At 39.8% G+C, this 16945-nt stretch overlaps 1 protein-coding gene across 1 annotated transcript; it reads right to left on the bottom strand.

Annotated features, from left to right (window-relative positions):
* Window positions 1-769: 769 nt before the first annotated feature.
* LOC104625928 (teneurin-2) lies at window positions 770-16438 on the bottom strand (the record flags this gene model as incomplete). The annotated part of the gene is made up of 6 exons (XM_010293698.1): window positions 770-2657; window positions 3893-4023; window positions 7075-8689; window positions 9599-9895; window positions 14454-14689; window positions 16263-16438. Coding segments are annotated over 6 exons (3217 nt in total), but the record flags the coding sequence as incomplete, so codon positions are not given.
* Window positions 16439-16945: the final 507 nt, after the last annotated feature.

Genomic DNA, 16945 nt, shown 5'->3' with positions numbered 1-16945 from the left:
AGGTGTAACGCTCTGGTCAGAATGGGATGGCTCTTGTTTGCACTGCAAAAATTAGACACGCTTTCTGAGTGCTATAGGTGTTATACACCACAGCCACTGAGCTGCTCTGCTTGAAAAATGCCCTGGAGTGAATTAATGCCCCTAATCAACTCAAGCATCTCTGTCGATATCATGAATCATTAAAAACCTCATTTGCAACCCCAAAAGCAAAACTGTTCTCAAAATTAAGTAGAGCTCCCTAGCTACATACTTAAATGAGATGAAAGCAGCAGGGCTCTGGCTGATGGATGGTTCCCTTTTAACATCATCAGGAGTGACTTTGCTTAGGAGAGGGTTTTTAAATGTGGTAGAAATAAGCAATCTCCCAAAGATGACAGATTTCATGGAGACTTCCTGGCTCACAGCACAGCCTTCCATGTTCCATTTAATATTAAGTTACTGCATTTTCAAATTGTTTGGATGTTACTCTAGTGCAAATAAACTAATTCCAGGGTTGAAGCACGGCAGTTTGAGGGCTGCTAGCCATGAAGTGCAGAGAGGGAATTTCTAAAGCATGCACTTAGCAATTTTCTGCTGTGTCCTAAACAGGGTTTTGGGTGATGTGTGTGTGTGTAGGACTTTGCTTACCCAGAGATCAAAGGACCAGCCCTCTATAGAATCCATGGTACAGCACGTCACTTCAACAAACAAGACGCTGCGTGCATTAGGTGGCAGTGAGAGACTAGTATTTTTTTCACCTTAAAAAGATTTCACAATGGAAGACAAGTAATTCACAGGAGTTTTAGAGACTTTATTTATGTATAAACAATTTAAACACTTTGCCATAAATTATCTTTGCCTGTCTCTAGTCTTTGCTTAGCAGCAAATTAAAATTAATATAAAAACTCAATGAACAATTCATACATGTATATTACAAAAAAGTTCTTGTACCAAAGTTCTTATTAGACTTTTTTTTTTTTTTTTTTTTTTTGTGGTGACTGTAATGTGATTGTCTCAGTTTCTCGACCAAACAAACACACTAATAATTTTTAAATCTGAAACAGTGATTGTGCCTTCTGGCTGATGTATGTACAGGGTGATCTGACGTGGTGCCCATTTGCAATAGTGTAACACAATGCCCACAGCTCTACTGGAACTGATACCAACAAACTACTGAATCTAAACAGACTACACCCTGTAACTGTGTTATACTGTCCACAATGGAAATCTTCAAAGACAAACAGAGTATGAAATTTATTTGTAGTGATTTATAGCCACCATTTTGAATGTAACCTTACACTCTGCCCTCTTTGAATAAGTTAAGCTTCAGGCCAGACAAGTGGAGGGTCAGAGTGCAAGTGTGGTTTTGTTACTTTTAAATATATTTTTCTTTACTATTTCCAGTGCACTCTCACTTGCATTCTCATTGTCCTCCAGTTGCTACACACAAATCACCCCAAAGTCATGTTTTAAATGCACCTGTATTTTGCTTTAAATGAAAACCTCTTGGATATTTATCAAACAAGCAGTCTGAATCATCTGTGTTTCATCAGCTGGTTAGTGAAAAGTGGCCCACTTGGATTTCTTAGTTTACTCACGTGTGAATGGAGTGAGGTAATACAATACGAGGCCTTCTGTTTGTTTTTCTTTAGACCCAGAACAAGTGGGTAATATTTCAGGGGTACTTTTTAATTTGTATGGTTAGAGTTTTCAGTCTGGCTTTAGTCCACTTCAGGATGTGGTTTTTAATCACTTGAACAGTAGCATTTAACTCAAAAAATACGAGCTTTTTTGCCACTTACTATCCCAAAGTAGCTCAGCCTAGTGCCCCCATTTAGGTCTTCATCTCCTTAGGAGAGGAGATAACAGTTATGACTACTGATTCATCCAGCAAAGGATGACAGCAGGTTAATTTGTTACCTCTTTCCCATTTCATTCTGTCTTAAAAACTGGATGTTGCTGCTACTGTCTGCTAGCTCTGGGTACTGCTCCACGGGCAGGACATAATATCCCTCGTAACCTTGAACCCTTCCCGTGTTCAGAAGCTGCTGCTTCTCTCCGTCTGTCCACACGCGGCTGCCCTCTCGGCCATCCCGTGCCTTCTGCTGCTCTTTGGCCCAGGCTGAGCCCAGGGCTCGCTGCCGAGCCTGGTCTAAGACTCTCGCCTTTTCCTCGTCCAGCGTGTCGGGGGTCAGTCCGTAGCGGATGTTGATCAGCAGGGTGGAATACTGAAACTCAATATTCGTAAACCTTCGAGTCCTCCCATTGACGAGCAGAGTGGGCTGAGAGACGGTGACGTTGACTCCGCTCTCCAGGACCTTCCGCCCGCTGGTCATTGCGAGGGTGACGAGGTCGCTGTCAGCCGAGCCTATCTTGACAAAGTAATGGGTATCCTTCCCCTCGATGCTGTAGTGCATTTTTTCCAGGTAGTGAGCACTGTTAAGGACAGAGGCAATCTTTCTGCTATCATCTGTGGCTATGCTGGAAATGCCAGTGGTTACACGGCCTTCCTTCACAGCAAACATGATTCCTTTCCCAATGATAGGAGTGGTTGTTGCGAACCAGTGACCTGCTTTTTCTCTAATATTGGCATGTAATCTTTTAGATATGACCCGTCCTTCAAGAGCCATGAAAGCTTGGTTGTGTCTTTCTGTTGTCTGCTGAACTCCTGTAATTAGCTGGGGAAAACAAAACAGAACAAAAAGAACCACCAAATAAGATACAAATCTGAAAATCCTCATTTCGGACACCAATACCAAGATTTGCTGTGCTTTTTTAAAAGAAAAGTCATGCAGTGAAAAATCCTACACTATGGGAAGACGATCCTCAGCTACCCGCCCCTATACATATCCCATTCAGTATCGGGTAAATACTCATTTGGCAAATTATTTTTCTACCAGTAATACCAAATAAAATACTTCACTCATTCATCATCATTCTTTGTAGTATATATGTACCACAGATCTCAATTTTGGCAAATTATATGATGTCTGCTACAAGAATAAGTAAGTAAGGCCCAAGACTAGCACAATTTTAATCTGAGCTTAAACCTAACAGAATCAATTTATTAAAAGATGGCATTTAACTTCTGGACACTTTTGCCCAGAGATTTCAACCAGTATATATGACTAAAATGCTTATAATGGAAGTCTTTTTGAAAATAGATGAGATTTGGGCTCCAAAATACCAATGCGGTTCCTGAAGAGGGGATTTAGATTCTCAAGTGACTTAGAAGCCTGCAAAAGCAGTATGTTTAGGTTTATACGACCATTTCAGTTGTATTACCACAAATGTGAAGTGAGCTTAGCGTAGACTTAGTTTGAAATTGGCCTAGTACTCTTTTTAAGTTTATTAAATGGGGTGGAATTTATTATAAAGGTCGAAAGCATATGCCATTTTCTACCGTAACCTGGCGAGTATGAATGCTGTAACTGAAGTTAACTGGAGTAACTGGAGTAGCAAACCAAAGCCTCTATGAAAAGCGTCAGACAAAAAATGATGAGAAACCCTATTGCAGGGTGAGAAGCAGAACTATTTCTTAGCAGTACAGCAAGTACCAACCTAAGTTTATTGCAACACATACGTTATTAGGGTGGTTTTACCAAAGGTACAAGCACGTGATAAATTACTCTGACAAAGTCTCCTTTTGTCATTGCTAATCAAGTTAATCGGGTTACAACTTGTTAATCAAGGAAGAACTCAATAAAAGACAAACTAATGACACTGTAATTATGATAACAACGAAGGCTGGCAAGAAAAGCATATGTTCATTAGTATAAAATCTAGCTATACTCACTTGATTTTACACTGAAATAAATACTTGGCCTTCAGCTGTAACTATGGAAGAGCCAGCAGTTCTATTCATAGAGTGGGGCAAATTTATCACGAAAAATAACTTTATATTTCTGCCTACCTGTCCATTTTCACATGCTTGACTCTCAGACAACTCGTATGGCGGCGACACAAAGTACATTTTTGCTCTGGGGAAACCAGGAATAATGTTGCTAAGCTGAAATCCAAACATCACCAACCAGCTTTTGACATCTAAAAATCAAAAGTAAGCAGGCAAGTGAGAAACAAATGTGTGTAACAAATACAAGAAATAAATAAAAAAAAAAATTAGGAAATCCATCCTTGACCTCCTTGATTTCTAGCAGCAGTGGAATGCCTAATTTATGTTACAGCACGGCACTTCACAGAATTGTACTAATCCACCATAAACAGGCACAGGAAATTTGTTTTAAATTTACCCTAAATAGTTCATCAAGGATATACCACCTCTTTCATTCTTTTTCCATTACAGCACATGGATTATCCAAACGTTTTACCTGTATGCAATACTTGTTCCATCTCTGACACCTTCTGATGTGGCTATTGTAACCTATAAACTGTATTGTAAAATGATGTTTTATTAGGTTATTACACCTAAAAACATCTGCACAATCATATGGGAAAATACATGGCTTCTCTTCTGTGTCCTACTTCTGTTAGTTGTCATCAGGTCTCAGGAGGCTCCATTAAGCGCAGTGAGAAGCTAGACTTGTAATTCAGCTGTCTAAATCTAGGTAACATGAATATCCTCCCCATCCCTCCAGGCCCAGGGCAGAAAAGGAGGAGCTGCACGGGAGGGTTACAGTTCGGCTCTGGGGTGAGCTTCGGGAAGTTCCCGCTCTGGGTTCGACCAGTAAAACTCTGTCTTCCTATCTAGTTGAAAAAACACTATGTAACTGAAGTAATGAAAGCAATTCTCACTCAGCAGGTATGAAGAACTAATGATGTATTTTAGTTATCAAAATGATGTTTTTAACAAAACAAAATTAAAAAAAGGCCATGACCCAGTTTCACATTTCTGTTTCTTGCTTCTCTTTTCTGGCTGTCAGGGAGATACGCAGCAGCGTGGGAGCATGGGCACTTCTCGTTTGATTGGGACTTATGTTCACGAACACTTTTGTTTAAAAACCTCTCTTGTCTTTTCCAGTGGCCTTCTCTCCTTGCTGGCCTACAATGGCTCCTGGTGCTGCTATTGCCACTTCTTCGTGTGAGCTGAACTCCGTGTTTGGGAAGAGATGTGACTGTGGCAAGGCCCTCCCGCCGCGAGGGTCGCTGCCTGAATTTAGACCACACCAGGCAGGGTGCCTGCAGCAGGCAGGCGCACCGCGGGCTCTGCTTGCTGCCCACAGAGTGCCTGCACAGCGCCCGCCCGTACATACCGACCTCCGGGACGTGCTTAGCCACAAACACGGCACCTGCTTGCTGTCACAAAGCCTGTTTTCCCGAAGTTTTTAGCAGAGGTAATGTTACATCATAAAAAGTGTAATACATCTTGGTTGTGGACATTTGGCAGCAAAAGTCATCTTTTCTTAGCCATTCTGACACTAAAATAAGTAGTGTAATACTCTGCTTCTATGAAGATATTTGTATGTTTCTCCCATCACGTAGTGCCTACCACATTTTTCCTCTAGCTTTGGACAACACAGGGTTACTGCTCCTTTTTAAGGCTTCAGTTTATTTTATGGTATAATGGTATCTCCTGAACAATTCACTTCAGCTGCCCTCATTCCACAAAAAAAAGAGGAGGACCTATATACAAAGTAGTTACTATTTTGCTTAGCTAACGTGCTTTGCAGCAGTGCATTTGCTACAGGAATTCCTTTTCAGCAAAACCTGTGAATAAAGCCACGTGAGTGGTTAGCAGTAAGAATGGATTGGGGGGGGAAGTATTTTTTTTGTGTTTTGCTTCTGTTTGTTTTTTTTTATAAACCATGACAACAAATGTGCCACCATAACCGCTTCCTGTGCAAGATAATCTGTTTAGTCCATACAGCAACAAATATTTTCATCACCAATGAAGTATTTTTACAGACTAGAAAGTGTGTGTAATACCAAAGTGCAATCTATCTTCCTAGATTTCATCCAGTGGGTGGATAAATTAAATGAATGCAATTTCAGAACGTAGCAAAATATCATGACACTGAAAATCTAAATCAAACAGTGGTGGATGAGAACAGGAATTTTGTTAAACTTAACTTAAGACAACAGAATTTGATCCCAAGGTAATTTTAATCACCAATATTTTCATGCTACCAGATACAAATCGCAAGACCTTCAAATTGCAAAGTAGCTACAGTAGAACCTACGCTGTGTTACCCATACGATTATGTCCCAACACACTAATGAAACTTTCTATGATTTTCTTTGAAGGAAACGCACATTTTTCTTGAAATTCAAATTATTGCTAAAATTAAGATAGCTCCTTTTTGAAAATGATATCACCGCTCTAATTATTGTATGCTGCATATTCAATTCTGAAAAAAGCTTTTCCTGAAGACATATTAATTACCTTTCTTTTCAGAAATTGCCAGCAGCTAGTTCAAGTACTGTGTGATCTTACTAAGTGAAAAATTATTACTAATTATGAAGAGGTTACAAGTTTTACCCAATTCTAACATACACAATCAAAACTACTTAATTGTTTCTCTTTCTGAGCTCTACGCATTCCATAAAATTTCTTAGTCTTTCAGGAGGAAATAATTCTCAAAAACATCAAGATTTTTGTTTTAAAGACTAAAGACTGTTTGCATATTAAAAGTTAAATAGGAAAAAGAAAGAGGTTTAATTAAATCCATTCTTGGTGATAATTCATAATGTGCCCAAGGGCTCAGTCAGCAGTTCATTTTGAAAGGGGCCCTGAAGGGACGAGATGCTGAGCGGTTCTGGTTCACGATTCTGCAACTCACCTGCCAGTGATTCCTGTAGCTGACTTCACTTTTCTTCATATAAAATTAGAAAGAACACATCTTCCTACTAATTCAATGGGAAGAGCACTACGGCTGCACTGAAATGGAGTATTTACGCAATTTCCCCCTCCCCGCCATAATTCACTGTGGCTTCTCATTTAACACCCTTCATTCCTGCACCGGGGGAGCAGTATCAAAGAATAGGGACCAGCCAGCCCTTGTCATGGCACAAAAAGGAAAATGGCCCAACCTTGATAGGAGGATTCAGCAAAGGGCTAGTAAGGAGAAGTCTGATTTCTTTCCCAAATCAACTTCCAAAGCGTAGTGTTATTTATAAGAAATTGTAGTGAAGTCTCACCTGTTACATAATTCTTTAGATCCAGTTCATTGCTGAGAGGGTTATTACTCTTGAACATGTACAGGTTGAAAGGAGCGGGTTCTTTACCAATGTTTTTCCACATGGTGTAATCAGGAGATGTCCAGCGTCCAGCCAGGACATCATAGTCCCTTTGGGTAAAATGGACGAGTTTGGTTAAAGGGTCATACAGCCCTCCATGGAACCCAATAACCAGCTGGAAATCAGGGTTAGAGTCGTAATAAATCTCCCCGTATGCTGTGTACTGAAGCTGTTTGATCATGAGGCCATTGATGCTGAACACTGCTAATGGAGTGCCCGTGTTATCAGAGGCAACGTAATACTCCTCCGCGCTGCTACTCTCCATTGCAAAGAGATGGCCTTGTAGATCGTAGTACAAAGAGGTAATTTCTGAATTGGAATGATTGTAGACATGAGTTACCCTTGTTGGATTGTGAAGATCAGCATAAAAGTACTGTAGATGATGCCCCAGGTTAGTCTTACAGGAAGCCCTTCGGCCGAGTCCATCATAACGGTACTGAATACTCCACCCATTTGCTTTATTGTAAGCTCTTGTTAAGAGTCCTTTGGAGTTGTACTCAAACACATCTGAGCCTCGCTGACAAAGGAATCCATCGTCATCAATTTTGTACGGTACGTCACCTAAGCGCGTAATCCTGTCTCTTAGGTCATAGCGCAGAGGCATCAGTCGGACACTGTTTCCAGGATTCAAGAGATGAAGGTTTCCATTCAGATCGTAACTGTAACGCCAGGTTGGCCTGTCGTTTACTGCTACGCTTTGCAGTTGCCCATCTCCATCGTAATCATAGGTATACTTGGTTGTGTTGGCATATGGACCAAGTTTCAGTTCTCTTTTAGTTACCCTTCCCATGCTGTCATACTGTACAGTCATCCAGTACATCAGGGATCTAAACATTTCATACTGAACTTCTTTAATGCGTCCATGGGTATCAAAGTGCTTACTCAATGTCATAACTGCTGTAGTAATAATTTGATTTATGTCATAATAAATAACTCCAAATTTGCCAAAATGCTCTACTTTGCCAGAAATCTCATCGTAACGGTAAAGATCAACGGGAAGAGGTGTCTCACTTATTATGGGTTTGATGCTTGCTATTCGAAAGCTATTATCATGATATGTATAATCAAACCTTGCATTGACCATACCTTCTTCAGAGAATCTGTAGATTTGTTTGTCAACGAGAGGACCAATTTTACGATAGCGGATTGTACAAGAAAATCCTCCACTTTGCAAATTCACCATTTTTAGGACACCTGTAGTTTCATCATATCCAAAAGTAACTGCAGTGCTGTCATAAACAATTTCAGATAATTTGGATAGCTTTCCATACTTGTAGAAGACTTGTCGGCCAGTACCTAAAAATGATGTTTTCAAAATCCGCCCATCATCAGTGTAATCAAAAATCACGGATGCATTGCTTTCAGGGGGATTATAAATATTTCTAATGTAGCCAACAGAGGTGTGAGTTGCCATGCTGTGCCGAGCAACGCTAGGCATGGTAACAGCATGAAGTCGGTCTGAAGAATCATACTCGAAGATGTACTGTCGTTGACTTTGGAGCAGTAGTACCATTGACTATAGGGGAAAAAATTAATACACGGTTACTAGCTTTTAGCGTGTGACCTCTGAGAAGGCATGAAAGAAAAGCTTACTGAAGAAGGCTCTAATGTTAAATGAATAAAAAGAGAATTAGACACATTAGTTAGGGGCATAAAGCTGCTCAGGAATATTGTCAGGCTGCCAGATGAGAGGATCTGCTACTTCGAAATCAATATGCTGCCACTCCAGAGAAAGGGTAGGTTAGCAACCTATTAGCTGCCCTCCCTTTAGTGGGACTTTTTTTCTTTTTTTCTGAGGGATGCAGAGGAGTTAGATAAATGACTTGATTTATCTTTCTGCTAGCAGTTGTAGTTCACCACTACTACTGTGAAATATGCGAGAAACTAAGCAGAGAGTATCAGGTCTGGTTTGCTTAAAACAACAGATTCAAAAAAGGAAAAGGGAAAATAATACGCAATTTTGAAGTATTTAAGACACTTTTATGACTGAAGTGTCTTATTTGTGCTAAGTAAAAAATGCATTACCATACTTTCATTTAATAGATAATGATTAGAGATGAATTACCCGTGTTTACCTGAACCTTTTGTCAGATTCAGTAATGCATTTTGGGTCTTAATTAAGCACAATTCATTGTGTTAGTTTATGCCATTGTATGGCAGCCTGACTGCTTTCAGGAACATATCAACAGACACAAACCACGAACAACATATTTGCCATTAAAAATTAGTCAAATTCAGTTGTTTGGCTGAAAAATAAGCAATTCTGAGACCAGGTACAAAACGATTCTTTTAACAGCTGGAATATGTCAAATTTTAGATTAGCTAATATTTTGTGTATGTTATGTATAGAGCTTAAAAGGAAGCCAGATAGATAGTACTTTGTCTCTTTGTAGCTAACATCAGAAGGTAAAACAACATCACCTACTTTTTCTAGATAGGTGTAGCTCCAAACTTTCCCATCCGCAAACATGCGCGAAATGATCCTGCCTTGCTTATCGATATCTGTTCTTTCACTCATGGCACCGCGCTGCAGCCCAGCCAAGCGCCCGTTGAAGAAATAAGACACGTTGACAGCAGCCAGGCCACTGCTAGGTAGCCAAAGGAAAGGCCGTCCTAGCTGGTCGTAAATTATCCTCAGCGTAAATTTCCGGTGATCGTCATAGATTTTTTCTGTGCGTATGTTCCGGTCGTAATCAATGGACAGTAAATTCCTTCCGTGCACCTATTGATGAAAGAAGGCTGCATTTAGTGAGCAGTGGGCACTACGCCTCTATGGATTTTCCGTGTGAAAATAGCGTGCGCAACGGAGAACTCAATTTCCCCACATTTTTGAAAAGTGTAAGACGTCTTCCTGTTCACTGGCTTTTGCTTTCTACTTCTCGGTATATTCGAATAGGTAACTCTGAAGTGATTTACTGGGCTATTTCCCATCTTCCTGCAACATGGGTGCTCTAACCTTGCAGAGAAAGGCTTCCCTTATTGTCAGAACAGACAGACATACTGCACACCTAGGTCTCAAAGTGCAGACTGTTAGCACTTAGCAGAGAAACAAATTATTTTGCATGGAAGTAATTTTTCTACTTCTGCCATCAGTAGTTCTTAGACTTTACCCCTACAATGACTCCAAGAACAAGAGAAGAAACTACAATTTTGTGTCTTCATTGAGGTTTAGCCATTTAGATTCTGTAGCTGCAACACCCTGCTTATGAATTCATTCATTTAAACGTTTTCTTCATTTACTTCTTTCCAAATTTTCAACAGATCCCTCAGCAACCCAATAACTTGCGATGGGTTTCATTTCTTCTGATTAAAAATCCTGATCATACAGGCTGGAAAAGATGGACTTCTAGTTTTGAGAAACAAAAACGCTAAATAATTAGTTTAAAGACTTTTTTCCATTTTTTTTCAGTTACAATTTTCAAATGGAAGTACAACATGCAGTGTTTCAGTCCCAGATGTTTTTTTTTTTTTATTTGACTAAAAGAGCAAAACAGATACAAAGGAGCATAAGAATGCCAAAGGGAGAGGCTTCTAGTGAGAGTGCTATAATGAGAGATACATAAATACATTCACTGGAGGCTAAGCCACAGAATTCAGGCTGATGCTGTAATCTGATAAAGCTTCTTAAGTAATTTAATTGTAGATGCATCGTTAATAAAGTAGAAGTCTTTAAATTAGATATAATTTGAGAGCGATGACTACTTAGAAAGTATTAATCAGTTTCTGGGAATTTGTTCTTCAGCTTATATTTTACAGTAGCTTTCATTAGGCAACGTTTTCCCTTATCCAAAATTAAACTGCACATCAAACAATATGTAAATGAACCCTGAGCCTTTCTCGAGGACATAAAAGTTTTTCTGAGATATTTTCACTGGCAGGGGTAAAGTCAATTCCCATCCCAACCAACTCTGCAGGAATTCAGTTATACAGAAAGCAAATTTAAAATTAATAAATTTTTGTGTTTGGAAAGAAATAATTATTTCAAATTATCTCTCATTATCCTAATTTTTCCAATTAATAAAATTTAGCTCTTTAACAGTTTGTGCATTTCCTCAGTGGGCAATTATTAGAAAAAGCGCTTTTCTGTAGGTTTTCCCAAAGGTTATCATCCCAGCAACAACTTCTCCTGTGATTCAAAGAAAAGATATATATTTTTTTAAAACACCTCAGCAAAATAAATCATATTCTGCTCTCCCATTGTAACGGAATGGAAGCCAGACCCAACATCAATTCTTTCTCAACGAGTTACTTTATTTTTTTAAGTGTAGGATCAATCCTGGTGACAGAGACAAATCAAAACCCTCTCCTTCAGAGAGTTCTTGGGGAAGCAGGAGAGCGCTTTCACTTCTCAAAAACATTGAGTTTTAACATTAAGGGGTTGGTGTATGACTGAAAGATCCCATTTTCTTAAGGACAGGCAGATTTTCTAAAAAGAAAAAAAAATCTTTCATAAAGACTGTGAACTAAATTTTAGCTTTTGGTGTTTTGTTTGTTTGGTTTTGTTTTATGAAGCTTCATAAAGCAGTTGGGATTTCTGAGGCTTCCTCCCTCCACTACCATAACTGCAACTGTCATCTGCATGTAGGAAAGTCTGACTCCAGGTATCCTCCCTTTTCTCAAAAACATTATAAGGGTTATTAGTTTTTTTGCCATAGAAAACTAAAGTATTAGGGTTTTCTTAATGATTACACAGACAAGAGCTATGCACACACACAAACATCACTTGGAGAATAAAGAAGCACCTGCTTGGATAATTCAGTAATTTCATTTTCATTTATAAGTAAAACCAGAGAGTGTAATTGTAGTGTCATATTAATTACATAGAAACCCAGACAGAATGACTAACTCCCACTCTTCCTGGGAACACTAATAACACTGTTACAAGTATCATGACTGAAGATCACCTAACAAGCCCCTTCTCTTTTGTGCCACTACCTACATGCACATCTGGTTGTCCCTTGGCTGCTGCTGAACAAGTGGCCGTAGGGACGAGCCCGTTGTGCCTTGGGTAGAGGTCTTGCAACAAAAATCACTTCTTATGTGATGCTGCACTGTAACAAAAACTGTTCAGAAGGGAATTTTTCTTATCCAGACTTTATCTGAAACTACTGCAGCACACTGAATATGTACAGCATTAAATAATAGCGGACAGTAAGTGGGATAACAAAACGGTGAAGTGCAGGTCTTCCTTTCTCGGCTTCGTGAAGGCTGCCCCAGCCATGTTTGCGGAGGCCGACATGTGCAACTGCGATGTGCCTACAGCACGGGTGAGCAGAGCTGGGGGCACAGGTAGCTGCACTGCCTGAAGAGTCACACAATCATAGAACAGTTTGGGTTGCAAGGCACCTCTAAAGGCCATCTCGTCCAACCCCCCTGCAGTGAGCAGGGACATCTTCAACTAGAGCAGGTTGCTCAGAGCCCCGTCCAGCCTGACCTGGGATGTTTCCGACATCTACCACCTCTCTGGGCAACCTGGGCCAGGGTTTCACCACCTTGATCGTGAAAAATTTATTCCTTAGATCTAGTCTAAATCTGCCCTCCTTTAGTTTAAAACCTTACCCCTTGTCCTGTCGCTGCAGGCCCTGCTAAAAAGTCTGTCTCCATCTTTCTTATCAGCCCCCTTTAAGTACTGGGGAAAAGGGGCATGGGCTCCAGGAAGTACTCGTAAGAGATGAATGCCATATAATAACAGTCCCTTTCCGTAATACTTGATTCTGAATCGGGGATTCAGGCGATGGCTCCGCACGCTCTCTCGGCAGTCGTCCCGGCGCTGCGTTCGTCCTGCAGCAGTGGCCCCGTCTGTACCGCTACGTGCCACAGCTCTCCCAGCTGCCGTAGCCCGCCCTGCCTGCCACCTGCTCCCCGTGTTCCAACACACTTGCTCCGTTTCATTCACTAAGCAATTTATAAAGATGAATTAGAATAAATGAGATGCAAATAAACTCTATGCTTTCTCCCTCATTTTCAAATTTCATTTTCAGTCCACTCAACCTGTTATAATCTCATAGTGATTTTCATTTAAAAGAGCTAAATGGATATGTGATTATTGTTACAGGAACTAACACCAGACAATTAAATGTTGAGGTGTTGCTAGATAAAGCAGTGTTTCGATTTGCATAAACATGATGCAAGAAAACCCATCTTAGGCAAGGTTTCAGCTCTAAGATGTGTTTAACTTCAGCTAATTACCACAAGTACCTCTATTAAATTTTTAGTATTGAGAGCTAGGATTACAGCCATTTCCTTTCAGGGTCCTATTTATTTTTATTTTTAACACCTAGTCAAAATGCAGAGCTGATCTATTTTCTATTTATAATCAACATCTGCAGGTCAACACATCAAAAATCAATTACACAGCCATGAAATTTAGTCATTAAGGATTAGCCGCTAATCTCATTCCATTTTTTGTCTAACCTTCCCCTCTCCCCAGTAGGTGCATTCTGAGCTTTTGTGAGAATAAGGAAAGGCTTGTTGATTCAACACTGTGAATTAAATGTTAAGCAATAGGAAAACACCAAAATTTAACATCTGAGTCTTATTATTTTTTGTAAATTACTAAATAATTGTTTATATATACTGCATTTAATGTATCATCTGGAACACACAGAACTGTATCCCATGTCCAATGATGTTGAAAGAATTATTAAAAGAACCAGGACTTGATCAGCGCTACATTTGTTTTCTGCTCAGTATCTCAAAGCCCTTCCAAAACTCTATACACTGAAGCAGCCAGCAAAAAAGTTTAGATGCTTAAGGGGTGAAAAACAGGCCAGCTAAGCGCTGAATGGGATTAATCCGTCTGCAGCAGATCTTTAATTTGGCAGGGGATGGATTACATGACCTGAGTGTCTTTCTTATCCTATGCTTATGACTTTGTAATTATGGCAATTATTTTCCAATCGTGCCATTTGGGAAAGGGAATAAACACTATATGCCTGTCTCGATGAATCCGTAGGGGGATTTTACAGAAGCAGAACGTAACCGCTCAAGCTGTAATGGTGTTTGCTCCCCAGGACTAACTGTGGGAAGTGTGCCATACTGTTTTTACCAACATCTTTTGGAATACCTTTAGTAAGGAAGCTTCTATAGCTGACTGCAGCAGCCGATCCCATGCAGTTAACCGACCTCTCAAATAAAGAAAAGACTGTCGTACCAAAGACAATCCCAGAGTTGTACATTTTTAACAAGTAAAAAAAGGAAAGACATATCCTTCAGAATGGAAAATTAATTTTCTGCCCACAGAAGAAAAGATCATTATTGTAATGATAGACTTTACTTACCCTGAGCTTTCTTCCAAACACAGTCACTTTGCCTTTAATCTGTTCCTTCCTCAGACGCCATTCAATTGAGTTTAAACCATTTTCCATTGGTAGAGAAATATTACATCGTCCTATGGTGGGAGTCACAGTCCCAGCCAGGACATGAGGTTCGCTGTGAAAGCTAATGCTCATGCCATTGGCATACATCACTCTCAAAGTACCATTATTACAGAGCTGGTAGCTGTTCCTCACTTGATCTACAGCAATAATGAAAAGAAAATAATTTAGCTACTCCAGTCATAAAGAAAACATATAGCTTAATTTGATTGGTTTTTTATTGCACTCCTGTTGATGTTAAATGAAGTCAGCCTGTAATTACCATTTACGTGGTACTATGGTGGAAATTACAGATGTTACTGATTCATGTAAAGAACAGTAGTGTAACAGTGAGCCTGCAGAGAGATACTGTGTTTATTTCATTATGTTTTCCCTTTAGCCTTAATTGTGAATGAAAATGCACCGTTATATGTGTTCGACCACGTAATTTATTTCTAATATGAACAAAAATTCCTGAAAACTGAACTGCTGGATAAACAACAAACCATTAAACTCCAGGACAAAAAAAAAGAAAAAAAAAAAAAAGACTGATGGACTCTTTGCGGGTGGGAAGAAGTAAGCGCCTCTTCTTTTTCTTCCCCTCTGTTTAAAAACTGCCTCCAAGCAGAGGCTTTGTGCAGAATTACAGTTTGGCTTTAAATCCTCAAGGTGTGAGGCTCCAGCAGTGCAAGCCGGCAGCCACAGCCCTTTACTTGCCTGCCTCCCTGCCACCCCACCAGAAGTGCACTAGCCTGATGCGCACACCCGGCCTTTTGGCTGTCGGAGAAGAGTAATAAAAATAATCCCGTACTGGTATGGCCGTGCAGTTCTCCAGCTGTTTGACACAGCCAAGTCCATTCTCAGCCAGGACGGAACGCTACAGTGTGCAACTGTCACCAAAGCATCAATATTTGTCTGACAGAAGGACAGCATCTACATAATTAATCATCTGGTATAAGAGAAACAAAGTCGTTGCTAACCAGATGTGTCACTGTGTAATAGTCTATAAATGTTGACATTTATGTCAAGAGGACATTTATATTGTTCGATGATTATATTCTTAGTCCAGTGACATTATATCTTAATTAAAAAAGAAACATCACTCACGAAATTCCTTTCAGTCTGTCTTTGATAACTGACAGTTTTGGCTTCATCAGATACAATGCCTGGTGGCGGTGCTGCAAAGATCTATGCGAACATTTAACCACCGTGTTCCTGATCTCTCCTGCTGTACTTGGGCTGTCACAGTGTTCTCGAAGGGCTAAACTCTGCAATCATCCACTGCCCTGACTGTTCTACATTTTATTCAATGGTAGTGTATGAATTTGGAAGATTTAATTTCTAATAGTAGGAGGCTACCTGGGATCTCTCCCCAGGCAGCCAACATTCAGCAGACTGCATCTCTGGGGCACTGAAGCCAGAACCAATTTTGCGGTGAAGTACAGAGAAATACACGAGTGGGTAAAGTGAAGCTGACCCAAGAGGTAACGGCAGGGCTACCTTACACCAGCAGATAATGACCATACGTATTTGACACAAAGCATGACTGTGAAATGTCTCTTACCTGTCCTGAAGACCTGTCATTTTAGGAATGAGCTTTATGGGAGTTTTTCTTGCAAACCTTACACGTTTTTCCCCTGCTCATGAGTGTACTAATGACACGAATCTTTTGTGAATTGCTTTCTCAAGTTGTGTGTGTGGTTAGGAGATGTGCTGAGAAGTGTGCTTTGGTACCTTGAACAACTGTATAGGAAGCCTCCACAGAGGAGAGATTTGTGATGACCGTGACATCGTCATCCCGATTAGAATTCTCAATGTCGATGGTAATAGACTTTTCCATTTCTCGATGAAGGCTAGTTACCACTCCAGTGGGACGTGTTACATTGGTCAGACGCCCTTCATGATCATAGCTAATAGAAAAGTTAGTGAGAGCAAAAAAGCATGAGGATATATGTTCACTTCAATACCCAATGTATTAATAATGCACCACATTTGTGCAAAAAACCCGGAATGAAACAGATTTTCAAGAACATCCTGGCCATACCTATTTCTCTGTTCTTGAAAGAGTCTATAGTGATGAAATAGTAATTTTGAGAGATGCTGATCTCAACTATATGAGTGTAAATCCAGGCGAGCATCTTCTAAATTAATTAAATTACTACAGATAGACAGAGTGATATTTGGCTCAAACAATTATAATTACTAAATTAATCTGTTTTTTAACAGTTGCATTTCACTCTAAGGAAGTGTACTTATGGTGGATACTACAATATACAATTGCATACACTGCACATTTGCAATTGAATACTTAGTGGAAACTACTAAGTGTGGTCTTAAGTCACATATCAAGGAATAAACTTGCCATAAGAGATTAAAAAAGACATCAGTTTGAGAACATAATTTCATTTAGATCTCAT

The sequence above is a fragment of the Phaethon lepturus genome, unplaced genomic scaffold (genome assembly GCF_000687285.1).
Source record: "Phaethon lepturus isolate BGI_N335 unplaced genomic scaffold, ASM68728v1 scaffold40248, whole genome shotgun sequence".
Classification (NCBI taxonomy): Eukaryota; Metazoa; Chordata; class Aves; order Phaethontiformes; family Phaethontidae; genus Phaethon; species Phaethon lepturus.
Note: the sequence above shows the minus strand (reverse complement) of the source record. Positions and strands in the feature narration are given on the sequence as shown.